Here is a 27847-nt window from a genome sequence, read left to right as displayed (position 1 = left end):
CCTCCTTCTCCCCCCCGACCCCCGGGAGGCGCAGGAATAGGTATCAACTTAGATCACAGCAGAAGTTAAGATCAGAGGGGGTGCTGGATCAAGTAGAAAGAGGATGACCTATACCTTTGACCCCTTGTAAGGGGAGCAGAAAGGTAGGGTGAGTAAAAAAAGCCAAGGCACAGAAAGCAGCTCAACTTCCCCCCAAAAACACTCCTTCCCTAAAAACATACTTTAAAATCATGGAGCAGGTGACGGGCTCTGAGGCTCAAAAAGTTACCCCCTCTGTTGCGCAGGCAACTACTCTTGGGTCTGGGCCCCCTCTACTCTCTTTAGAGAATTACTTTGCGCCTCTAGAGGGGTCACCGGAAGCAGGAGGACTTGAATTGTTGGAGGGGGAGATAGGGGCGCCTAACCCAGATTTTCAGGTCGAACAATTAGTAGTTAGCCTCCCTCCCTGTGTTTATGGAAATATAATCGCGGATGCCTCATTAGATTTAACAAATATTCAGGTCCCTCTGGATCCCTCGTTAAAAGCAGGTGTTACACCACATTTTCTTGAAACAGGAGGGAATATTGAGGAAAGTCCAAACAGTCAGCCGGTGGCCACGACTCAGGTCCACTCTCAGGTAAACAAAGCGGTTCAGGCACAGGGAGGCAGGCAGCAGTTAGAGAGTTATGATGCCGACAGATTGGGCTCCTTCTTTCAGTCCTTAAGGGGTGAATTGATGTCTAAAATTGATATATCAGAAAATATTCAAAAGGCTATTCACAATAGGTTTGACCTATTGGAGTCTAAACTGAATGACGTCATAACTCGTACTGGAAAATTGGAGGTGGAAGTTGCTGCCGTTTCGGATCTTGTTCAAGGGAACTCATAAGAAATTGATATCTTGAAATAGAAGAAAAGAGCTCTGGCTATGGATTTGGAGAGATAACCCAAGCCCGAAGGAACAATCTCAGAATTTTGAAGATCCCAGAAGGAGAGGAGTCAGATGACATTAAAGCTTTTGTCTGTAAGCTCTTAAGGGATGGGGTCTTAAAAGATTGTCCGGACATCGATTTAGAGGCCGAGATTCAGAGGGTGCATAGGGACCCTTTTAAGCTTCACGCGGACAGGAAGGCCCCAAGGAAGATTCTGGTGAATTTTCAGACGTATAGCATAAAAGAGCTAATTTTGGGAAGATGTTTATCTAAATCTGTCCTTCATCATCGGGCAATCCCATACCTTATCAGATCTGACCTAGGAGGAAGAACAGCCCAGAGACAGTGGGAACTGGGTTCTGGAATGCCAGAGCTGAGATCACTAGGAGCTCAAGTACAAATGAAGTTCCCCGCCCTACTAAAGATCATGTTGAGGAACAAAATGTTTAATTGTAGCCAGCCTGAGGAGGTGGACGATCTACTTGTACAGTTGAGACAGAAATTATGCAATAAGTTTGCAGGGGGGTCGGTGTCGGGGTGAGTGATTGGAGGGAAGACAGGGGGACAAGGGAGGAGGGAGAGGGGATGGGAGGGAAAGAAAGAAGAAGGGAAAGTGAGATAGCGGGAGGGGAAGGGGGAGAGAGAGGGAGGAATAAGAGGAAAAGATGAGGGAAGAGAGAAGAAAGGAAGGCGGGGAGGGGAAGAGGAGGAAAAAAAAAAGAGGGAAAAGGGAAAAAAAAGAGAAAAATATAAGAATGTATATGTAAGAGTGTAACACTTGGATATGGTGAGGCATTCCACTTCAAGGTTTTTTTGTAAAAACGGGTTGGGGGGGGGGGGGTGATGAGAAGTCTTAGTTATGAATGAATAAAAGTGAGGATAGAGATTGAATGTAACCTTTATTGAAACGTCATATCTATGGGAGCCATAGTACTACACCACTGCGCTACAGCATAATTCAGTCACGGGCAGCCCTCCGGGGGCTCTTAAGGGCGGTTTAACGCCAGGAACGATGGGGGCATTCCTCAGGGGTGGGTGTGGGCGGGGTCACAGGGTGGTGTGAGAAAAGATTGAAAAAAGTCCTCATACGTAGAAAAAAGATTTGTTATATTAATACTCGGGATAGGTAGAAGGGTGGAGCCGGGCCATGAGTAGGTCGATAACCATAAAATCCCTCTCTTGGAATTTGAAGGGAATAGGAGAAGGGAAAAAACAATCCAGGGTCTGTGATTTTTTAAAGAATTCAGATGCCTACATCATGTTACTTCAAGAAACACATTTAGAGTCGAGCGCTTGTAAGATGCTTTTTGGGAGGTTAGGGTGGGTTCAGGAAATATTGTGTTCCAGACAGAAGGGGGTCTCGAGGGGAGTTGCATTAATCATTAGGGCAAATAGTGGGATAAGGTTGCTAAGGTGGGATACAGATCAGACAGGAAGGTGGCTTGTGGCAGCTCTTTCTATTTCTGGCATTCATTATACCTATGCCATATATTACGGTCCTAATGATGACAACCCGGGCCCCTTGTTGAAATTGGGGCAGCTTTATTGGAGACTTCAGCTCCCGTGATTCTGGGGGGGAATTTTAACTTGGTATTTGATCATATTTTAGATAGAACCTCAAAGGTGAACTATCAAGCTCCCACTAAATCTATCTCTGCCTTGGTATCCATCATGAAAGATCATAACTTGATGGATGTATGGAGATCAAAAATTGGCACCACTAGAGGTTATTCATTTTATAGTAAAAAGTACAAAGAGTACTCGAGAATTGATTATTTTCTGATAGATCAACATCTGTTAGCGGATTTTATTTCTGTCTCCCATACTCCCGTCTCATATCCGATCACTCTGTTGTAGAACTAGTTACTATACTGAGTTCAAGACCTGCGGATATTAGATGGACATTAGACAGGACGCTGCTTCTTGAAGACAGAGTTGTGGTAGAAGTGAAAGAAAAAGTTACTGAATTTTTTACTATTAATATTGGTTCCTCTACCCCTCAGATTGTATGGATATCATTTAAAGCGTATTCATGTGGGTTGCTGAGTTCTTTAATGGCGCATAAAAGGAAGTCCATAAAAAACAAAAAATCTGAGGATTTGAAAGCAATAACAGAAAAGGATTTGGAGTTACAGCGAGCGACGGTCTTAGACAGGGGTAGGATACCGGAGTTAGAGAAGGAACTCTTGGAGCTACAACTCTTACTTAAAGTAGCGGATGAAAAGATTATTAGGGAGAGATGGGAGAGATGGGAGACTAGTAAGTTAAGAAATTATGAGTACGGAGAAAAATGTGGGGCCTTATTGGCATGGAAGGCCAGAGAAGAGAGGTCTAGGAACAATATTAAAGTTTTAATCCAGAGAGATTCAGGCATCTCAATCATGGAGGATGGGGCCATCAGGGAGGAAGCAAGGGGGTTTATGAAAGGTTTATATCAAGAGGATATGAATTTTGAATTAGAGGAGGCCCAAGCTTGGTTGTCTCGGAGGAACCTACCTCAAATATCGGATATAGACAAGAATTTTCTGACAAGCGAGATTATGGAGGGGGAAGTAAGGGACCAACTTAAGAAAATGAGGAGGGGCAAAGCGGCTGGCCCTGACGGATTACCAATTGAGGTGTATACCGAATGCTTAGAGCTATTGATACCGGTTCTTACTACTCTCTTTAACCATCTTTTGATTCAGGGCCATAGAATGCCCCCCTCGTGGTCTGAAGCCACGATTACTTTGATAGGGAAGCCTAATAAAGATCTGAAGAAAATAGAGTCCCATAGGCCTATCTCTCTTCTGAATTCTGATCTGAAAATCTATTCCGGGATATTGGCTGCCCGACTCGCAAAAATTATCAACTCAATTATTCACCCTGATCAAAGAGGGTTTATCCCAGGCAGGCAGCTAAATGAATTTACATTCCAGCCAATAGGAGCAATTGATTTTGCGGAGGATAGGGGGCAGCCACTGGCCATAATAGCGATTGATGCGGCCAAAGCCTATGAACCAGGTAAATTGGTCTTATCTATGGGCCCCAATGGCGGGGTTAGTTTTTCCTTCGGTCTTTATAGAAGGTGTCAAGTCACTTTATCAGAACCCACAAGCAAAAGTCCTGGTCAATGAAGGCTTGTCTGATTGGTTTAAGATCTCCCGTGGTACCAGACAAGGCTGTCCCCTATCCCCTCTTTTGTTTGATATTTATATTGAACCTTTTGTTTGTGCAATCCGGGAAGATCAGATCATTTTACCCTTTAAGATAGCGGACCTGGAACTTAAGACTGCTCTATACGCAGACGATCTTCTTCTATATACTGCTAACCATGAGCAGGCGATTCCCAGACTATTCCACTTGGCTGAAGAATTTGGAAAGTTTTCAGGATATCAAATTAATAAGGACAAGACAGAAATAATGGGGTGGAATAATATTTCGGTTATTCAGGGTGCTATGTACAAAATGAGGTATTTGGGAATTCAGTTGACTCAGGAGCTGAAAGATATCTCGAAATCTAGCTGGCAGATTGTCGCATGAGAGATCTCCAAAACGTTAACAAAATGGGTGAATCTGCCACTAAATATATACGGACGTGTGAACCTCATTTATATGTCAATACTTCCCAAACTAACCTTCCTATATAATACCATCCCGTTATCTTTTTCTCAGAAAGATATTATGAGTCTTCAAGGGAAGATTGGTTCTTTTATTTGGGCTTCCAAATCCCCTAGGATAGCCTGGAAGAAATTAAGGAGAGGGTTGAGAATAGGTGGTCTGGCACTACCATACTTATTTTTGTATTGTCATGCCTTTCATTTAAAAAATTTTGGGTTATTGGCCAATAATTTGGATTCTTCATCAAACGGCCGCCTTTAAATTTAAAAAAAAAGTCTGATTAAAGATCCTGCAGACAGCTTTGAAGAACTGGGTATATTTCCGGAGAACCCTTGGGATTCCATATTATAACTATTATGCCCCAATTTGGGACTCCACGGGCACTCCGGAGTGTTTGCAGGACCAATTATCTCTGCCTCTAAAAACTGCAGGATTGAAGAGGTGGGGAGATCTCTGTGGGATCTCGGGTCTTATGGATTGGGATTCTTTCTCATCTCTGACAAATGGATCTTTAACAAGATTTAAGTTCTACCAGATCTCTGCCTGGTGGTCAAGGCAGGGGATGGAGCTGGAACTTGATAACGAGTTCCTGGATTCTGTCTGTAGAGAAGGAGTCTCTAAACGAGAGGTCTCGCTTTGGTATAGGGCACTTACGGATAGTACTGGGTTGTTAAATTCTGAGTTGGCGAGCCTTGGGGTACTGTGCTATCAGATAGCCATAAGGAAACTCAGAAGATCTGGTCAGATTCATTCACCGTCTCTCAAAGGCTAACAAAACCAGCAAACTTTAGGAGGAATCATCTGTTCACAGCCTATAGGGTATACTAGACCCCTGCAAAATTATCCAAAATAACACCGGATGCATATCGGTGCCCTAGATGCAAACTACTGGCAGCGGATGACAGGCATATGTTCTTAGAATGCCCAGAGATTCTCGATTATTGGAAGGAGGGGGTGGGGTTTCTGGAAAAGGTTTTATCCATCAATGTCCCGTGCTCCCCCAGGCTAGTCTTTTTTGGTTTACCAACCGGATATAATATTAATAACTTTTCAACACAATTTATATTCTATGTGATAGTCTTAGCAAGGAGAGAGATATGTAGAGAATGGAAGTCAAGGCCCCGCCTAGGTTCGCTGACTGTTTGAGAAATATTATGTCGGTAAGCAAATTGGATATGGCATGTCAGGGGGAGAGCACAGAAAGGGTCTGGTCGGCATTGGTGGCCTGGTCGAAGATCTAAGGGCGGTCCAATGATTATGCCAGAGGTTTGTCGGTCCTGTCCTCCTAACACTGACTTCAGGGCGGCATCAAGATCAACAGTGTGAAAGGCATGAGGTGCTCCTATCTAGAGTTTTTCAACATCTGGTGGCATGTATGAGGACAACAAAAAAAAAAAAAGAAAAGATTGCCCCGAGACCCACCAGGCTCGCATCCACTGTGATCTCAGTGTGCAGTTTGGGGTCATAGTAGGCCACCTCGGTTACATTCTCAATTGCATGTTTTATTTCTTTGAAACTTTGATCATATTCAACAGACCACTGTAACAGGACATTTCATTTTGTCAACTCTCTTAAAGGAGCACTTACAGTAGCAAAATCACACATGTACCTTGAGCAATAGCTGGCCATACCCAGAGAGGATTTCAGCATGGGGACATCTTGCGGGGGCAAGTAGCTGACAGTTCTTTTCCTTCTTTGTCAGGGTCAGGAGTCATTCCTTCATCAGAGAGTATGTGTCCAAAGAATTAGAGTTTGGTCTTGTGAAACTCGTACTGATTCTGGCCCTCTTTCCCCTACCCTTCCCAACCTCACTCACCATCTCTGATGAGGAACCACACCTCTTGGGAGGACCCTCCCCCCTAAACCCCCAAGACCATTTGATCTCTCCTTTACTCATGCCATTGACTGCCCCCTCCTGCTCCTACCATCTTCCCTGACACTCCCTCTAAATCTTCTCCTACTCTCTTACCCCTCCCTGGGACTCCCCCTGCACTCTCTCATTGTCTAATCCTTTGTCTCCTCGTCCTACTCCTACCATCAGTATAGAACGAAAACATTCTGCTATGACCATTGAACTAACAAGACTCAGAGGGGATATCAACACCCTTAACCCTAGGGCCTACCCTAAACACACTGATGCCTGTCACTCTTGATCCCATAAATTTTCCCAACACTCCTGAAGGCTGACTACACCCCTTTGCAGCCGAACACACAGGCCTCGCCGTGCTGTTAGCTACCTCTCCACTTCTTACCTCATTAACCTATGTAACTCCTACCTACCTAAGCCTCTGATAACTGATATCCTCCTCCCTTACCCCACCATCCCAGTTATTGTGGGTGTTAACAGAGTCCCCTCTACACCCATTTCACCTAGACCACCAGCTCAACTCACCACCATCCACTCTCTTAATCCTGTTAAGGATGCCTCAAATCCCTTTTTTGCATGCTTTTTAACTGCAGATCGGCAGTCCTACACACTACTGAAATATCAGAAACCATCTTCAGCGAGGCTATTGACATTGCCTTCCTCACCAAAACCTCGCTCAACGACCACTCTCTGGCTAAGCTTGATTTACTCACCCTCCGGTTACTCCATCATTAGGCAGGACAGAATCGACAGAAAAGGGGGTGGACTAGCTACAATCTATAGAAAGAAATTTCCACTCTACCTTTTAAAGAACAAGGGGCCATATTATCAAGAAATGGCGATACATTATCGCCGCTTTTATCGGCAGGAAACTGCCGCTAAAGCGGCGATAATGTGCTTGATAATATGCCCTTGTGAATTCCCATAGAAGCCCAGGTACTGGTGTTAACCTGGGCTTCTATGGGAATTCACATGGGCATATTTTCAAGCGCATTATCGCCGCTTTAGCTGCAGTTTCCTGCCGATAAAAGCGTCAATAATGTATCACCGTTTCTTGATAATATGGCCCTTGGATCCCTTGACATTTAAATACCTTGGTGTTGAACTCACTTTCAAGGGCTCTTCTCCGATTAGACTACATAACATCTACCACCCTCTGGGTTATCCTCTCCTCTTCGATAAATTTTCTGATCTTCTCACTCACGCCTCCCTTTCTGCCTCAAAAAATCTCTTTTAAGGAGACTTCAACATCCACTGGAATAGTTCAGTGGATCCCACAGTCATGCACCTGATTAACCTTTTTGAGATGTATGACCTTAAACAACTAAGCCACAATACTACCCATATCAAAGGGGCCACACGCTATAAACTCCAATATTGACTTGGCCTCCCTTTCCAACATAATCCCCATCGACTGGTCCAACCACCACCTTATTCTAAATAAGATTGCAACCAGTGCCCTAATCCCTCCAGCAGCAAATAACAAGCCCTTGAAGTGGACCAGAAACCTTAAACAAGTCCCTCCCCTGTGAACGTGAGTCTAAACTCCAAGCTCAACTTCATCTCAACCCTCCCTCCCAAAATGCTAATGAGCTCACTGAGAATTTCAATAAGGCCATTAGTGATGTCCTCGACCAAGTCACTCCTCTTAAACTAAAACAGCAAAGAAAAATCCAAATCTTTGTTCAATCCTGAACTCAAAAACGAAAGAAGACAACTTAGACTCTCAGAAAGAACATGGAGACAATTCCCTTCACCCTCCCATCTGGCCCTCCTCAGAGCTGCTGGATCAACTTATAAGAAACCCATTTTCAATGAAAAGGCATCTTTATTTTGAGCTCAACTTGATTGTGCCAGAAACAGGACATGAGAGCTGTTTAACATTATTAGAAAACAAACGTCATCTGCCCCTCCAGACTGACGGCCTCAATTGAAAAATGTGAGGGAATTGCCAACTTCCTCTCCGGTAAAATTGCAAAAATTGACCAAACCTTCCCTCAAAGCCTGGTCCTACCCAGCCCTCAATATGCCTTAGACATTGCCATTGACACACCCCCTTGTTCTGCTCTGTCACTACCGCCTAATCCTTTTTCTCACCTACCCATCCAAACTTCGCCCGATGTCACCCTTGGTATATTTACAACTGAAAAATAATGCCTTCTGGTATAATTTCCAACCTATGACTGAGCTTGAAGTCTTTAACATCATTGCTAAACTAAAGCTGACCTCGCGCACCAGGGACTCATTCCCTTCTCACCTAGTTCACAATCTTAAACACATCATTGCCCCTTATCACTGTGCAGGCCTTAATTGGCTCCAGATTGGACTATTCCAACGTCCTATATCTGGGCCTACCGGAGTATCTACTATAGCGCCTTCAGGTGGTGCAGAATTCGGCTGCTCGGGCTATTTTCGGCCTTCACAGGCGAGCCAGAGTGTCCGGCCTTTTGCAGTCGCTTCATTGGCTGCCTATCCGGAAGCGGATAGTTTTCAAGGCGTTGACGCTGGCTCATAAGGCTCTTTATGCCTCGGGCACGAAATATCTGCAACGGAGGCTTACCTTTTATCGCCCGGCCCGATCTCTGCGATCCGAATCTCTCTTCCTTGCGGTGGTCCCTCGAGTAAAGAGGGTCCGCGTAGGGGGTCGCTCCTTCAAGCTGAAGGCATCGCAGCTTTGGAATGCTTTGCCATTGGCTCTACGTAGCACTTCTAATTTGCTGACCTTTAGGAAGGGCCTTAAAACTTAGCTCTTTGCCCCTTAGCATGCTCCCTCCTTTTTTTTGTTGTTTTTCTTTTGTCCCACTGTGTTATGTCTTTATGCTTACAAGCTGCCAATAATAAGCGCCGGGACACTCCAATGGAGTAGCCGGGCGCTATAGAAATCAAAAATAACATAACATAACATAACATTATTTGACTAAAATCATCAACACCTCCCTTACCGCTGGTTGTGTCCCCGACTCTCTCCAACTCGGACAGATCACTCCCATTCTTAAAAACCTGACTGCTGATCCCAATGATCCTAATCACCTTCACCCTATCTCTAATCTCCCACTCCTTGCTAAAACTCTTGAAAAATGTGCATTGCTTCAATTGGACAATCACATAAGTAATTTCAACTTACTTGACTCCTTTCAATCCGGTTTCAGGAAAGGCTACAGGACAGGAACCGCCTTGCTGAACATTGTGGATATCATCCACAGTTCCCTAGACAATGGAGAAGCTTGCCTGCTAATACTCCTCGACCTCTCTGCAGGGTTCGATACAGTCAACCATTCTTCCTTACTTAATTCGCTTAAAGCTTGCTTTGACCTTAATGGTTTGGTCCTAAAATGGCTCTCTTCCTTCCTCCAGCACAGAACACAACAATTACAAATCAATGCCTGCATCTCCAACCTCCCTGGGTGTCCACCAGGGCTCCTTTTTCTCTCCCTCTCTCTTAAGCCCCTTTATGGAACCCCTTACCCTAATTTTGAAATAAGCTGGAATTAACTACCACCTCTATGCTGATGACACCCAACTCTACTATTAGATTAAGTCCCATTCCAATGTATTTCATTTAAACAATACCCTGAGCAAAATCCAATCCTGGTTCTACCTCAACCATCTCAAACTGAACCCTAATAAAACAGAAATTATTATTTTCTCTCCTAAAAACAACTGTCTCACCATACAAGGCTGGATCACGGACCTCAATGCCCTCAATTATCCGCTCACCTTGTCTGGCTCGGCAAAATCCCTAGGATTCACTCTTTTTTTTTTTTTAATTTTTGGGGAACCTTTATTGATCTGTCAAGCAGTTACAAGCAGAGGCCTACAACCATCTTGGCCGGCCACTAAACACGACATGATTAGCACAAGGCAAACCTAGGAAAAACAATCGTAGCAGACCAAGGTCAGGGATTCCAACTAAGGTTCACGATATAACATGCTTCACAGTAGGCAGTCAGGATTCAAGAGGTTCATTTTACCATATAAGAGTCACAAAATCAAAGCCACACGATCATACCAGGTCCCGCAGTTGAAAAACATGTAGCGAAAGTCAGCAAGCAACACAATTACAGTAGGAGTGGTGGAGGCGAAGTACGCTAATCAGGATAGACATCAGTACAAACAGGTTTCATAACAAACCGCCGCCCCACCCCTCCGAACTGAATATTCTGTGGGAACCACAGGAGACGATGACGCCATAAAAGAGAAAAAAAAAGGGCCATAGAAATAAAGAAACAGAAAGGTAAAAAGAGAAAAAAACCCTCCCCCAACCCACCACCCCGCACCCCTGCAGAAGGCTACGGCCTACCCCCCCCCCCCCCAGCAGTGTGCCTGTCGCCCTAAATAAGAGACCCGAAATGTAGTAAGAAAAGAATAAGGAAAGCGGAGGAGGAGAAGAAAGTTAATATACGGGCTCCCGGCCGCCCACTCTCCGAGCCCAGACTCTCAAACCAATACAGAGCAAACATTCGAATCAGTCATTATACCGCCTGTCCCGCGTAGTCACCAGCCGTCCGTGCACCAGTACTCAAGAAAACATCCTCAGCCTTGTCCCATGCGGTCAATTCTATCAACGGAGTCCAGCTGGCCAGCCGCCATTTTAGATGGAAAGAGTGAGCGGAGTGGCCATGATAGTACGTTAGGCTGCCCACCAAAGCCAGCCAAGAACAATAGTGTGTGGTCAAAGACGATGTGTGGGAGATCCACGCTTAGCAATAATCCCCCAATGTCTGTTAACCAGCCCAGCAGCATCAGTTCCAGGAGAAGAGGGAGAGTCACCCTATCAGTCCACAACCGAGTAGCCGGACGCGATGTCCGGAGCCGATCCTCCAACCACGGTGCAGGTCCACCACCACCGGACCTCTTCCCAGCGGCAACGATCAGCCCCATGGCTGGCTCGAGATCCTGGTCCTCCGACATCCCCATATCCACCGGGGTAGGCAGTACACTGCGGTCGGGTGCAGGGTGTGGCGCAGTGTCCCGCAATCATGAGCAATCACGTGTAGCAAAGCACACAGCGGGAGCAATGGCATCCAGCCGACTCCCCAGGTCTCAGGCACTACAATCCAGGGCAGTGCGAAAAGTACCTAGAGCAACCAGTACATCACTAATTCCTGGCGTTGCCCCAAAAGCATAGGCTCCAGCATTCCTCCTCACACGAGGCTCCCCAGCAAATCGCAACTCTTGAGCCCGACCGTTGCACTCCCATGCGTCCAACCGGTCACCACACTTCCACTCACCGGAATATAATCGGGTCAGGAGCACGGGAATAGCAGACTCCATAGCGTTGCGGTCGGTGGCGTGGATGCGGTCCCAGTGGTCACCAGGTCCCGCAATCGCGATCCAGAGCCCTCAGTGCCAAGCGCCGATTACGTGATGCTCAAGATGTCGCCCACAATAACTCAAGGAAAGATAAAGAAATTGCTTGGGCGGTTCACGAGCGGAGAACCAGATACATTGTAATCCCCCAGATCCGCGATGTCCCGCAGGCACACGACACCGCTGGGTGGTCTGGATGGCCGCAGCAAGGGAAGGGCAGTTCGGCAAACTCACTCCGGCCGGCCTACTCCTCCCCGACTCAGATGGCCGTTGTTATTGCATCAGGGGCTGGCCGTCACCAACACTCAAAGCCCCGGTCTCATGGATATTAAGGGCCGGAGATTAGGTGAGGACGTTTCACCGGTGTTACAGCTGGTAGAAATCCCGGGAACACGCCAACGAAAGCAGTATCATTTCTCCTTCACAAAAACACGGCTCGAGTTCAGGATGATATTCAGGATGTATGAACAAAGCAAGGAGGTCGGCGGAGCCGAGAGCCTAAGCGGCCATCGTGGTTGCAGGCTTGGCTCCTCCCCCCCTAGGTTTCACTCTTGACAAAAATCTGGCTCTTAAGGATGACATAAAAATCTCAGTCAAAGGAACACTCTTCATTCTACGAAACCTTAAGAAAATCAAACCATTCATTCCTCTAGACGACTTCAAATGGGTTGTCCAATCTCTAGTCCTCTCTAAACTGGACTACGGCAATCCTATCCTCACTGGAAGCCCTAAAGTACACCTAGCCCCCCTTAGAGCTGTGCTCACCTTAGCGGCCAGTCTCATCACTGACTGTAAATGTTTTGACTACATCATGCTGGCCCTTAAATTCCTAAATTGGCTGCCCATCGAAGGTAGATGCTTTTATAAGACTGCCTACATCACACACAAAGCTCTTCACCAACAATCCCCGCTGTACCTAACTAACAAACTCATTAAATCAGGGCGCTCCAGACTGATGAGAAGCACCAATGCGCTCCTCCTTGTCCCCCCGCTACTAAAAAAGAAAAACACCCAATATCGCTCCTTCTCCGGAAATGCCTGAACATCGGAATGCCCTCCTGAGGGACCTGCGCTGTAACCCATCCTACCTCAGCTTTTAAAAAGACCTAAAACATCACCTTCTCAACAAATATTATGGTCCATAATTCACTCCTATGACCTTGCTTTCTGTTTCCCCTACATTGGTTATCTTTCTGTTCTTCCTGGCCCTCTCTCACCCTCCTTTTTACATATTATCCCTGTTCCTTGACCCTACCCCCTTTTGCCCGTTCATCTCCCCTTCTCTTGCCCTTACCTCCCTGCTCCGACAATTTGGTCTTCCCTGTCGATTCTCTCCTCTCTGCCCTGAGTTGTTACCCCCATCATATTTTTAGATGTATATAACCTGTGATCCCCCCTGAATTTGCCCACCTTTACTTAATGTGAGATGTACTTGCTTGTTTCGATTACCCTGAACAATTGCTTTTTTTTTTTAAAACCTTTATTGACATTTGAAACCAAATACAAGTATGGGCCTACAACCCCGGGGGCCGGCCGCTAAGCAGTTAGATTAACAGAAAGCAATTTTAATCACATGCAGCACCTCGGAGAGCAGAATCTCCATGCTAGCGTACTCTTGGCCACTGAACAGCACAATTAGAAAAACAGGATATAAAAGGTTTTCATTTTATAATATAAGATGGAAGGATCAGGTGCCGAACAATTTCCCAGCAGCGAAAATGGCAGGCAGAATAGTAAACGTATCGACGATGAACAGTAATCGATCAAATCAATGGCCCTGAAACAAGAGGTCAGGATGTGAAGAAATATTACAGTCAATTCGCGCCTGCAGTTACCTGCCCTAAGACCCAAAAAACACCAAGAAAATTGAGGCACAGATGAAAAAGCAGGGATTGATACCAAAGGAAACCCACTGCACTGACCCAGAAAAGAAAAAGACAAAGAAAGATAAGAGAAGAGAAAAAAGGCCATAGAAACAAAAATAAAAATGAAAGATCCCCTCCCCCACCCCCCCACCCTGCACCCCTGCAGATGACTACGGCCCCCCCCCCAGCAGTGTGCCTGTCGCCCGAGAACCAAACCCGAAATATAGAAGAAGAAGAGAAAAAAGAGAAAGAAAGGAAACCCCACCTAACGGGGAAGCGGAGGAGGGCAATAGTCTATGTGCTCCCGGTCTCCCCCCCCCCCCTATCAAAGGGGCCCCCTAAGCCAACACAAGTAAAGTTGTCCACCATAAAAATACCCTGGGGGGGAACCACAAACCCCCCCGCCCCGGAATCCGTCTGTTGATGAAGCAGTCCCGTTACCAATAGATCCATCGTAAATGATTAAACCCACAATCTCAGCCTTGGCCCCGTCTAACAACGTTGCCGTGTCCCTCGGATAAGAAAAGCCACATCCCCGGAAAGTTAAAGTTCACACAGAAGCAGCCGGAGCTTGAGTCAGCACTTAGGAGAGGAATAGCAGGTCCCAACGCACACAGCTTGTACCAACGATGTCCCTCCCCGTCCCCGAGGCCAAGCATCGTTCCATCCGCCATATTGGGAGACCGATTGGGGAGGGGGTGCGACTCGTTCTGACACAGATCAAAGTGTGGGCCAACAGTGTCCAGGATGGGGGAAGCAGTGAAATGCTCCGATAACTGTAGGACCGATGTTTCCGAGAACTTAAGAGAGTCACCAATCTCAGCACACACGATTAATTCCGTTTCTTCGGGGGCAGGCACAGCTTCCAGCACCGGGTCCAAACACACCAGTAGGGCTTCCAACAGGGGGCAAGTCGGCTGCCGGGTCTCAAAGAGCAAGTCAGGGCTCGTTCCCGGTCCTATGATTCCATCTGTTGCCGACAGCCAATGATTGACCTGGGCCCTCACCATCGCGTGAAGCGCCGCAACTTCCGCCATTACCATCCGCAAGGAAGGGCCACATTGAGTCCGTTCCGCCGGGTTCCATTCGGCCGCAGGCATAAAGATCCCCACGGAGAGGCTCCCTCTCCGGGGCAGGGTACGCCGGAGCAGAAACAGGCCGTGAGGGACGGGCCAGCAACAAGCAGCAATGCGCGGCGGGACCCCCACCCCGGGGCACCAGCGGTGCTAGTGCCGGGCCTCCGGGCCGGGGCCCCCTGCGACGCAGCACCGCGCACCACCCGTCGCCTCACCTCAGGTACAGCACCAGGCAGCAGATGGTTGCAAAGTAGTTCAGAGAAATTTTCGAAAGTTCCAGGGACCGGACCCAACCACCCTCAGCAGTCCGTTGTTGTTCACTTTGGACCCGGGTAGACCAGAAATCGAGACCCCGGCTTCCAGTCTGGGTTAGGTCTCAAAACATTTTCGATGTTACTTCACACCAGAACATCAGAAAAATTCCACGATCACACCATCGGGATGCAGACTAGTTCACCCACACGAATCCGGGGCAGGAGATCAGGATATTTGACAGGATAAGCGAGCGGAGGACGGGGGTCAGCGGAGCCGAGAGACTATGCGGCCATCTTGGTTGGTGTCGTAGCTCCTCCTCCACAATTGCTTTTCTTGATTGCTTCTGCTCATTTAACGCCTTAACCGCAGCGGTTTTTCCGCCGGGGTGCGGGCGTTCTAAAGGGTGGGCAGGGCTCCGTCGGCCATTGGCCGACGGTAGCGCTTGGGAGGTGGTTCTCCCATCGGCCAACGGCCGACGGCAGCACACAAGGGCTTAAAGTGCTTTTTGCCCCCTTTTAACTTAATTTTATATGTACTTGCTTGTTTGGTTTTACTTTGAACAATTGCTTTTCTTGATTGTTTCTGGTCAAGTAAAGTGCTCTGATACCTCTGGGTCTAGCCAGCGCTATATAAAACCTTTCAAATAAATAAATAATGATTTTCTTCTCATCTAGATATTCTAGGGCATCCCTGAAATCATTGAATGTTTCGTACCATACATTCCATCTGGTGCTGATATTCTGCTGACGGTGGTTTCAGAAATGAAGCTGCACAGTACCCTCAAGGTCTGTTCAGCTGCCGTTGAGAGTATCTGCTGTTCAGCTGTCGGCAGCTGTTGTTCTGGACCGGTACCTCCTGCAAGCGCTGGCCGCATGCTTGCTCCTGGGTTGTCACGGCTGATCAGAGGTCATAGGGCACCATCTTTTTCTAGACCATAAGCAGCCCTTCTACCTCTCGTACTTATTCATCACTGATTTCAGATTTTTGCACTGAGGCAGGTTTTTTTTTTTTACACAAATTTTATTTGATTTTCAGTTCATGCATAAACATATGATATCCGTCTGTGGTTACATTGGTTGACGGTTTCTTACACGGGCAGTGATTGCAAGAATTGGTACCAGTGCACATTTAACAGACTTAATCATTGCAGTTGATCTTACACCTGCAGGTGTGATATAAATGGTTTTCAAACAGTAATCAGGATGTACGTTTTAGGTAAGTAAGTTTTAGAACCTTAAATGCGTCCCCCTAACCACCTCCATGGTGCAAGGGTGCCTGCGTTGTGGGGATGGTTGGTTTTGTGCAGGAAGGGATCCTTCCTGCACAAAATCAATGCATTCAGGCGCTTTCTTTTTTATATGTGTGCTGCAGAATGTACTTGCAGCACACATGGAAAAATGAAAGCACGAGGAGAAATGTTTTCATTTCCCTTCGCTGTTCCTCCCAAACGCCACCTTTGGGGTGGCGTTAGGTTCCGACGCATTCCCAAGTTTACAATGCCTCGGAAATCAAGGAATGTGTCAGGTTCCATGGAACGCCACTTTCACACATTTTTCTGCGTGACGAGGGCACATATTTATAAGTCCATGAAAAGCCATGTGGCATTACGTGGCCTTATAAATATACGGTCGCACATTGCACCCCCGGAATGTAAAACAAGCATTGGAAATGCAATAGGTCTCGCAGTAGGAAAGTTTGAGCTATAGGTGTTATTTATTTTTTTGTTTTTTATTTATGTGTTGTTTTTTCTAAATAGCTAAATTAATAGCTTTCTTATTTACAAAGCCAATAGTTATAATTTTTGTAATTGTGACACCTCTAGCATTTGTAAAGCAACATTTTTTGTATTAACGGGACTTATATGTGACTTATATGTATTGATATAAAAAAAATCAATGGCTTTAAAAAACAATTAATAATTAATACGTAAATAAAATGGATTTTATTTTATATTGCCAATAGCTTAAAGTTTATTAAATATATTTAGTGAAGATGCTGTTGTTGCGCTGAGTGAGGGTGAGTGAGGGTGAGGGTGAGGGTGAGTGAGGGTGAGGGTGAGTGAGGGGTTGAGGGTGAGGGTGAGTGAGGGGTTGAGGGTGAGGGTGAGTGAGGGTGAGTGAGGGTGAGTGAGGGTGAGTGAGGGTGAGTGAGGGTGAGTGAGTGGGTGAGGTGTTGACGGAGAGGGGGTGAGGGGTTGAGGGTGAGTGAGGGTGAGGGGTTGAGGAAAGTAGGAAAGTTAGAGCTATAGGTGTTATTTATTTTTTTGTTTTTTATTTATGTGTTGTTTTTTCTGAATAGCAAAATTAATAGCTTTCTTCTTTACAAAGCCAATAGTTATAATTTTTGTAAATGTGACACCTCTAGCATTTGTAAAGCAACATGTTTTATATTAACGGGACTTATATGTGACTTATATGTATTGATATAAAAAAAATCAATGGCTTTAAAAAACAATTAATAATTAATACGTAAATAAAATGGATTTTATTTTATATTGCCAATAGCTTAAAGTTTATTAAATATATTTAGTGAAGATGCTGTGGTTGCGCTGAGTGAGGGTGGGTGAGGGTGAGTGAGGGGTTGAGGGTGAGTGAGGGGTTGAGGGTGAGTGAGGGTGAGGGGTTGAGGGTGAGTCAGGGTGAGGGGTTGAGGGTGAGTGAGGGTGAGTGAGGGTGAGGGTGAGTGAGGGTGAGGGGTTGAGGGTGAGTGAGGGTGAGTGAGGGTGAGGGTTGAGGGTGAGTGAGGGTGAGGGTGAGTGAGGGTGAGGCTGAAGGGTTGAGGGTGAGTGAGGGTGAGGGTTGAGGGTGAGTGAGGGTAAGGGTGAGTGAGGGTGAGTGAGGGTGAGTGAGGGTGAGGGTGAGTGAGGGTGAGGCTGAAGGGTTGAGGGTGTTTGAGGGTGAGTGAGAGTGAGGGTGAGGCTGAGGGGTTGAGGGTGAGTGAGGGTGAGTGAGAGTGAGGGTGAGTGAGAGTGAGGGTGAGTGAGGGTGAGGGGTTGAGGGTGAGTGAGGGTGGGTGAGGGGTTGAGGGTGAGTGAGGGTGAGTGAGGGTGAGGGTTGAGGGTGAGTGAGGGTGAGGGTGAGTGAGGGTGGGTGAGGGGTTGAGGGTGAGTGAGGGTGAGTGAGGGTGAGTGTTGAGGGTGAGTGAGGGTGAGGCTGAAGGGTTGAGGGTGTTTGAGGGTGAGTGAGAGTGAGGGTGAGGCTGAGGGGTTGAGGGTGAGTGAGGGTGAGTGAGAGTGAGGGTGAGGGGTTGAGGGTGAGTGAGAGTGAGGGTGAGTGAGGGTGAGTGGGGTTGAGGGTGAGTGAGGGTGAGTGAGGGTGAGGGTGAGGGGTTGAGGGTGAGTGAGGGTGAGGGGTTGAGGGTGAGTGAGGGTGAGTGAGGGTGAGGGGTTGAGGGTGAGTGAGGGTGAGGGTGAGTGAGGGTGGGTGAGGGTGGGTGAGGGTGAGTGAGGGTGAGTGAGGGTGAGTGAGGGTGAGGGGTTGAGGGTGAGGGGTTGAGGGTGAGGGTGAGTGAGGGTGAGTGAGGGTGAGGGTGAGTGAGGGTGAGTGAGGGTGAGGGTGAGTGAGGGTGAGGGGTTGAGGGTGAGTGAGGGTGATTCATATGGGACGTCAATGCGTAAAGTAAAATACGGACAGAGTAAATGTCAGGGCGAGCTCCGTTATTTGGCCACATTGTGAGGTGCCCGTTAAATTGCTATGCTCGTTTGTGCATCTATATAAAGCTTGTCCGAGTTTAAAAACGTAATTATCGTCGTTGTCTGCATCCTGCCTGCGTCCACATCCTGATTAGATACCATTACTTTGTAGTAATCTTACCTTGTTTTTACGTTCAGGTCGTATGTTGAAGCGCCGAGTAGTGTTTCTTTTCCTGTTTGTGACCGTCTTCGCATTCCCGCCACTAATAAACTATGGGAAGCCGCCTGTGCTATGATAGAAACAAAAAGCGGACTTTGCCGTTAGGACTATCGGCATATGTAAGCTCGTAGCTGCCATTAGTGGCGGTTAAAAAATTGGTGTGTTTACAGGCAGAGATCTATGTATTTTCGATTAGAGTACTTATTGGGTCAAAGTTAATTAAGAGAAGTTAATTATGAACATAGTATAGTCCGGTTTAAAATTGTTTATAGAAAATTATTACGGCACAGATTGATTTAAAAAAAAGAACAGAAATGCTTTCTATTTTCTATCTCAGCAATACGTTGAATAGGGGATTCATTTTAAACTTTGATCAACGTTTATATGTAGAGATATTGTTCCACCAGCATAAGTCACGGACACAAGTAGTCTAGAGCAGACGCGTCTCGGCCGGAGCAGGGGGCGGAGCAGGGAGAGCAGGCTTTGATATGCACTTCACACGGCCGGCCGGTCGTGAAACTGAAAGCATGGCCGGCCGGCCGTGAAAGCCTTTGATGCCGCAGGGGGTGGAGCGGCACCAGCTGGGAGAGTAGGCAAGGCAGGCAGCTGGGGGCATGTGCACGCGCTTTTAAGCTCAGTGCGCATGCGCATTGAGCTTAAAAGTCACGGGCACTGCAAGGAATCGCCACGATTCCTTGCAAGTTGGATAAAGAGTGGATAAGCCACCATAGTCTCGCTTGCTCGATGCGCATGCGCATCGACAGGCGAGACCTAAAAAGGGACTTTCTGGGGGCGCAACAGTGCCGATAGGGCATCCTATTGGCAGTTTTGCCTGGGTGACGTTCTGGGGTTCAAAAAGTGCTGATAGGGCTTATGAGGCCCTATCAGCACTTTTGCACTCCTGCCCTTTCCTTTTGCAGTAGGGCAGCGCAGCAGGGAGGGCTGCTAAAGCCCATAAATAAGGCCCTACATTTTAAAAAACGGAAAGCTGGAAGGGTCAAGGCAACAGAAGCCCAGAGGTATTTGGAAAAGCAGAGAGTGCTGGGGCCGGCGATGTAAGAGGGAAAAAGGAGACGGGACAAATAGCAAACAAAGAAATGCTCCGCCATGCAGTGTTGAAATACAAATAATGGTACAGCAGAACAAACAAAAGAAAAGTGAGAAACATCTATGATGAAGGAACAGTGAACTGAGACAGAGAAGAAAGCCATCCAATCAAGAACAGGTGGTAGAGGAGGAGCCAAGATGGCGACCGGAGCAGACCTGTAGGCTTCCGGCTCCACCAGCCTTTCTCCGCCGCACCGACATCCTGACTTCTATCCTGGTGAAATTTGGCAGCGGATTGTGTGTGGCGCGGCGCTGATTTCAGATGTGCTTTCCCGGACTCTCGACCTGCCCGGCGGCCGGAGATAGCTGCGGAACTGTTTGCAGCCCTGGACCCCGCCTGCACAGTCGCTTTCTGCCGTGCCCCGGAGAACTACTGGCGGCCAGACTATTCGTTCGGCGCTGAAGACCCGAGCACCGGTACAGTTCTCGTGAGGCACTACCCGTGCTGCGCTGCCTGTAAAGACTCGTCGCAGGCGGTGTGATGTGAGTGCTTGCTGCGATGCGGCGCCCTTCCGGAACGGATCCTTTGTTTGGGGCTGGCGATATGCGACGTGGGTCGCTCGGCCATGTTTGCTCGGCAACGGCTGCCTGATTCCCTGTCTCACTACACTGGTCTGCTGCAGGGCAACTCTCCGCGACGTGTGCCTTATTGACACTGTATTTGGTGCTATTGAAGCCTTGGCTGGGCGCCCGCTTGTGCCACACTCGTCCTGGTGATTGCCCCGGAATTTCGCCGTAATGGCTTTGTTTGGCGCTTCGTGTTGTGGGGGAGAGCGCCCGTCCCTGCCAGTGGTTTGTGCTGCCCCGCCTGTGTTAGGGTCTGATTCTCAAGCACTTTCCCTGGGAAGTGAGAAGCAGGGGCTACAGCCACCACTTTCTCTCGGAACTATCCTGATTGCCCTGTGCGACTTCCGAGCTGACATGCACCATGGCTACCACGTACTGGGAGGAAAACTGGACGACATGGCGTCTGCGCTGCGGCAGGGATGCAACGTTTGGACCCAGCAAAGCCTTCATTCGCCTCCGCCTGCGTTTCGTGGGGATACAGTGCTTCCTTCTGCCCGCTGGACGGATGTGCCCGCTTCCAACTCTATTAGCGCCCGAGACCGCCCGTCTGACAACCCCGCCTGGGATACTTTGTTTCCCCTTTCACCGGAGTGTGCTACATTGTTGGATTTATCATCGCGAGTGCCTTGGGACCTGTACATGACATCACTGGCCCTGTCGACGGCTCCTGTTTCGTGTCCTCTGACTTTGTCATCGAAGAACTCGTACTCTCCGAGTGTCCCTGAGGAACTCCCTACTACGGTCGATGGATTTTATGGTGACTCTCGACGGCCATTTTGTGTTCCTAAGTCACTCTCATTCATTCTGTGGCCATATTGTCTCTTTGTTTCACAGGGGGCGGGCCTCTCTCGGGGAGCGTATTTGGGGATGTATCCACGATCGGGCCAGGGCTAGGCTGCTTCCTTTATTATCGGCTTCTTGGCTGGTTGAGCCGGGTTTGGGACTGTCTTTTGCGTCCAGTTTACTCACACGCTGCAAATTGACATTTCACTCCTGTATCTGCATCATTGCTTGCTGATTAATTTGAGCTTGGGGTGGAAGATGTACTTGTGGCTGGAGGGGACCGGGACTGCCTAGAATTGATCCTCCTCCTGTCTCGTTTGTTTTTTTGAGAGTCGATGATTAGGGTGTCCTTTTCTCCCTCTCTATATCTGGATGTTACACCTTTTTCTTTTTCTTCTTCCTTTCTTTTCTTTCTTGCTATATTTCGGGTTTATTGGGCGACAGACACACTGCTGGGGGGGAGGGGGGGGCAGGCCGTAGCCTCTGCATGCGTGTAGGGTGGGGGGTTAGAAGTTAGTTTCTAGTTATAGTTTCTATGGTGCCTTATTTTATTCTCATTGTTGATTTTCTCCTTTTTGTCTGGGTCCATGTCTAGGTTACTAGGGGATAGGTGGCGGCGGACACTGGGTGGGACGTTAGGATTGTTATTTTGCTGGATATACATCTTGCTGCCATGCTGCCTGGGTGGGACTTGACGGTTGGGTTGATTTCCTGCGTGGTGAATTGTAGCTAACGTGATGCTCCTCCCACATGGATTCTTCTTCTTTGTTTCTTCTTCTTTTATGATTCAGAAAAAGTACGATTTGATTTTAATAGTCGCATAAAACCTTAAAATTAACCTTCACTGATTCTGGGACACGGTATTACAGCAATTACTATGTAACTCTTCAATGCTTGTCTAGGATGATGGGGTATTACTGTGTCGCCGTATTGCTTGCATTGGTGCTCCATAAGTTTTGTGGCCGGCCAGATGGTTGTGGGCCCGTATTTGTTCTTCTTTGATGCACAATAAAGGTTTTCAAAAATTTAAAAAAAAAAAAAAAAGAACAGGTGGTAACTCGTACCCCCCTCCATGTATTGTATGTTAAAAAAAAGGTCTTCTCAGCTTGCTAAAACTGTAGGCAAGACAAAAAGGAAAATAACACGGAACATTATGATATTTCTTGCTATTTTGTGATACAGGTCTTCATCGCGCCTTAAGCCCATGACATGTGGCACTTTTTCCAAACGGTGCGCAAATGCGGTTTCAAAGTACAACCTTGTTCTGTAATGTTGTACTATGATTTTATGGTAGATCTGCCATACATTTGGTTACTTACCAGTGTGCTGCGTCTTGAGCATCATTGGGTCTCCGCCCGGATCAGTTACCAAGATGGCACATGCTGACCGAGCATTCGTTGGTATGTTGGAGAGAAGGAATTGACCATTACTGGTTGGAAGAGTGGTCAGGCTGTGTGGTTGGCTGTCATTTGCGTGGAGTGTAGTTTTGAGGGTGTCGCTGTACTGTGGAACGTAAGCGGCCTGCCAGGTAAGAGGGCGTTCCCCTTTTGCCAGGCTGATAGTTAGAGTTTGCCTGGTGTTAGACAACAGCAAGGCTGTTGGATCAGTCTTGGTGGATCAACAGTATTGAGTGTAAACCTGCCGGGCCTTTGCTTTTCTCAACTTCTGGGTTGTGACTGGTTTTTCTTTGGGACTTTTGTGAGTTGATATTTTGCTAGTAAAGTTGATAGTTTTAAATTATGAAGTGATCCAGTCAATATTGGGTAGGTGTTTGCAAATGATTGTGTTTTAGCATCCTCTGACCTAGCCTTCATACTCCTAATAATCTCTACTTTCACTCTCTCACTCAGGAGTCCTGATGGGGATGAATTGCCCTGGTGCTACACGACAAAGGATCAACACATCACCTGGGAACATTGCAACATGACACGGTGTAAAGGTAAATGACCTGTTTTCATTGACCACACAGTGGTGCTGGTAAAGCCAGCATGCAATTAGTACAAAGACCACTTTGGGCCAGGCATATGTTATGAAAGCTTTCTGATTCTTACCAATTATTGCTGGACACATGTCCTCAGTTTCAAAACAGTGCTGTGTATCTTACCCCTTCCTGGCGCTACAGTGGTATGTTGCACGGAAGCAGTTGTCAGCAAGACAAATACATAAATGCAGACTGCTAAGCAGTCAAAGAATTAAAAGCATGTGTGCATGGATTGCTGTTCTTGTTGCCACGTGGGAAAATATTGAATTTTGGTGATGGAAGGAACACGAAAATAAGGCAGTGTAACGTCTTTTTTTTTAATCATATCCGATATCAAGACACATTAATTTGTTTGAAAACAGGACTATGAAAATATGGAAATATTTAGCTTTGTTGCTCCGGAACTGCCCACATAGTTGGTCTCCAGCTTTCATTTCACCTGGCAGGATTTTTTGGGTGGGATGGCTCAGCGAGTTAAACACTTGTCACCTAGATATAAACGGATCTGCTGGTCATGAGTTCAGTCTCTTCAAGAGCGATTAATCATTCCATCATCAAGATGCTAGTAAATTGAGTAATAGGACCACCTAATAATACCAGTTCCTGCAAGCGGCACAAGGGCCAAAGTGGTTTAAACCATTAGTTCAAATGAGTGGGTTGGTAAACTCTGCAATACTTAGGAAAAATCCTATGGAGGCAATAGCACATTTCTGGGGCGGATTCAACAGCAAAAACCCTACAAATGAAGGGTGCAGAACTGCCAACCTATTCTGAGGTTAATAGAAAGCCTTCATAACATTCTATGGGACTTGTAATGTAGCCACTGACCGGCCCCTTATAAATTCTAAGACGACTGAGGAAAGGGTCTGCACTCAGGCAGACAGATACCAGGAATGGAAGTCCATACATTGATGTGTATACAACCTTCTATCAGGAAAGCCTCTGAAATGATGAACACCAAAAACTGCTGAGGCACAACAGCAGAAAGCTGGACCACATAGGGGGGGGCGCAGAACCACCAAGCGAAAGTACTTTAGTACCGCATCAAGTGCCAGCACTCTTGGAAACCAAGCTGGAGAATCACATTGAGCTCCATGTATTCCTTAGTAACAGATGAGGGGTCACGGAAAAAGCAGGAAAAAATATCAGACCCCTGTAGACAAGGCGAAACCAGGGCTTTGATTCCCCACATATACTGTCTCATTACTTACTGGTAATTTTCATTACTCCTAGTCCTATTATCCTCGTCCCATTTATCTGTAATGAAATGAATTCACCTCGCAAGACAGAAAAAGAAAGAGAAGATTGGGATAAGTTTATACCCCTGCCAATGCCTTGAGGCTGCAGCCTATATAGGTAATACTGACCTAGCTTTCAGCCTCCCCGAATTGAAGGCCAGGCATCCAGGAAGGATGGAGGGGTGTGATGACTGGGACGAGGACAGTAGGCGTGGGAGTAATGCAGATTGCAAGTAGGTAATGAGACAATGTTCCCAGGTCCCCCTTCTCCTCGTCCACATCTTCACTAATGAGCATTACCAAAGCACCTCTCAGACTGGCCTTAACAGACCAGGACAACGCATACAGCAGAAAAAGACACAGATCATCATTATTTATTTTATTTATTTATAACGTTTTATATAGCATGAACATGACCCCTGAGGATATCAGAGCACTTTACAGGGGGGGGGGGGGGCGGGGGGGGGAAGTGAGAAACAGGTAAAGACACAGTAATAAAAATGCAGATATGATATAAATACAATCATAAAAGGATAACAAATTGCGGAACAGGACCTCCCTAGGAGATTAGGAGGATAGTAGTCATGTTCAACAAATGAGAATATACAAGGTAAGATCAACCGATACAGGGTATGAATACGATTTTAGGCCAATCATTTGTTCATCAGAAATGTTTTAACTTCTATTTTGAAGGACGCGGTCGACTGAATTAGATGGATTTCCTTCGGCAAAGAATTTCACATTTTCGGTACGATAACCGAAAACGCTCTGTTGCATGTTTTCTTTTGGTGGAAAATCTGTGGTTTCATCAGCAGGGAGCTGGTACATCGCGATGAGCTACATCCGCCAGATAATTCCAGCTTTTTTGCCAAATACCTAGGAGTATTGAAAGGCTTTATGAGTCATGTTTACGATTTTTAGTTGAATTTGTGCCTCATAAGGGAAGCAGTTTGGGGATTTCAGGTCAGAGGAGATGTGTTTGTTTCTTTTTGTTCCTGTGACGAGTCTGGCTGCAGAGTTAAGAGAGGCCTGTAGGGGGACCAGCTTGTATCTGGGCAGGCCACTGAGCGTAGCAATTCCGTAATCACGCCTGGGAATGACTAGGGCTTGGACCGCAGATTTAAGGTTGTCCTGGGAAGGAAGCGATTTCATTTCCTTAGGATGCTCATCTGGTAGTTCGCTCCTTTGGTGGCGTTACTGATTTGGTTCTGCATATGCAGATGTTTGTCTAATATACTTTCCAGAGATCTCACCGAGTCTATAAGGTGAGGAGTGCAATGGAAGGTGGATAGATGCTTCATCCAAAGGTTGATCTTGAGATTGTGTTTAGGTAGAGTAATGATGAGGAATTCTGTTTTCATGGCGTTAAGTTTCAGATGGTTGAGAGCAAGCCAATTATGAGTATTTTGTGGAATAGTGGTGAGGGTCCTGAAATCATCTGGGGAGGAGATTTTCAGGTACAATTCTGTGTCATCTGCCTACATGTGATAATGAATGTTAGAGGATGACAAGGAGCCTTTTAAAGGTTCCATTAACACCTTCAACGCTAATGACAAAGCCAGCTTGTCATGGGCGTTACCTCCGCTACACGGATGACGAGCTGGCTTTGTCACGTTACCTGCGATTTTCAGAATTCAGCACCCAGCGGGGAAAACCCATAGCACCCAAGGTGTTAATAAGTTGAAGAGAGTGGGAGAGAGGGCAGAACGCATCTTTTACAACGTAATGCTGTTACAACGCAGCTATTACATCGCAAATACCATTACAATGCATGCCATTACAACGCATGGCATTACATAGCAGATGGTATTACAACGCATACCATTACATCGTAAGTATTGGTAAGTATTTAATTTTTTTTTTTATTTTATTTAATATGTTATTATTGATTTAATTATTATTAATTATAAAAAAATATTTATTTCGTTTTTAAATATTATAAATTAAATATATTAATTTAAGTATTTTTTAAAATAAGTATGAGTATAGGAGTATATGTTTTGGGGTACTGATGTATATGTTTTGGGGTGTTTGGGTATTTTTAGGTTTTAGGGCAGTGTTTGGGTTTTGGGGTACAGGGGTGTTTTTAGGTTTTAGGGCAGGGTTTGGGTTTTGGGGTACAGGGGTGTTTTTAGGTTTTAGGGTAGGGTTTGGGTTTTGGGGTACAGGGGTGTTTTTAGGTTTTAGGGTAGGGTTTGGGTTTTGGGGTACAGGGGTGTTTTTAGGTTTTAGGGCAGGGTTTGGGTTTTGGGGTACAGGGGTGTTTTTAGGTTTTAGGGTAGGGTTTGGGTTTTGGGGTACAGGGGTGTTTTTAGGTTTTAGGGTAGGGTTTGGGTTTTGGGGTACAGGGGTGTTTTTAGGTTTTAGGGCAGGGTTTGGGTTTTGGGGTACAGGGGTGTTTTTAGGTTTTAGGGCAGGGTTTGGGTTTTGGGGTACTGGGGTGTTTTTAGGTTTTAGGGCAGGGTTTGGGTTTTGGGGTACAGGGGTGTTTTTAGGTTTTAGGGCAGGGTTTGGGTTTTGGGGTACAGGGGTGTTTTTAGGTTTTAGGGCAGGGTTTGGGTTTTGGGGTACAGGGGTGTTTTTAGGTTTTAGGGTAGGGTTTGGGTTTTGGGGTACAGGGGTGTTTTTAGGTTTTAGGGTAGGGTTTGGGTTTTGGGGTACAGGGGTGTTTTTAGGTTTTAGGGCAGGGTTTGGGTTTTGGGGTACAGGGGTGTTTTTAGGTTTTAGGGCAGGGTTGGGGTTTTGGGGTACAGGGGTATTACGACTTTAAATAAATTAAATTAATTAAATTAATTTTATTTATTTTAATTAAATTAATAACAATATTTACAAATATTAATTTAATTGTATTAATTTACGATTACAATTAAATTATATTATTTAAAAAAGTTTAATTAATTAAATTCTTTTATTTTTATTAAATATAATTATATTATGTATTATTTATAACTTAATTAAATTATAATTATATTTTTTGTAATTAATTGCATTATATTATTTTCTATTTATAAATTTTTTATATATCATTAATTATATTATTTTACATATATTAAATTAATATATTATTAATTTAATTGTATTAATAAACGATTATAATTAAATTATATTATTTAAAAATGTTTAATTAATTAAATTCTTTTAATTTTATTAATTATAATTATATTATGTATTAATTATAACTTAATTAAATTATAATTATATTTATTGTAATTAATTACATTATATTATTTTCTATTTATAAATTTTTTATATATCATTAATTATATTATTTTAAATTACTATAATTAAATTAATTACTGTTTTAAAAATGTTATATTATTTTTATTATTTTAAATTAATTTAATTAACTTTATTACATTTTTTTTAAAAAAGATATACTTACCAATACTTACGATGTAATGGTATGCGTTGTAATACCATCTGCTATGTAATGCC

At 45.7% G+C, this 27847-nt stretch overlaps 1 protein-coding gene across 2 annotated transcripts in view; it reads left to right on the top strand.

Moving 5' to 3' along the window:
* HGFAC (HGF activator) overlaps positions 1–27847 on the top strand; it is a 724616-nt gene that overhangs the window by 474109 nt on the left and 222660 nt on the right. For both annotated transcript variants that reach the window (XM_086964147.1, XM_086964148.1), the window contains exon 9: positions 23044–23132. In XM_086964147.1, coding sequence (XP_086820273.1) covers positions 23044–23132 — 89 coding nt within the window. The remainder of the gene's footprint in view (positions 1–23043; positions 23133–27847) is intronic.

This window comes from Lissotriton vulgaris, chromosome 3_2, assembly GCF_964263255.1.
Source record: "Lissotriton vulgaris chromosome 3_2, aLisVul1.2, whole genome shotgun sequence".
Lineage (NCBI taxonomy): Eukaryota > Metazoa > Chordata > Amphibia > Caudata > Salamandridae > Lissotriton > Lissotriton vulgaris.
This window is presented reverse-complemented; position numbering and strand designations above follow the sequence as displayed.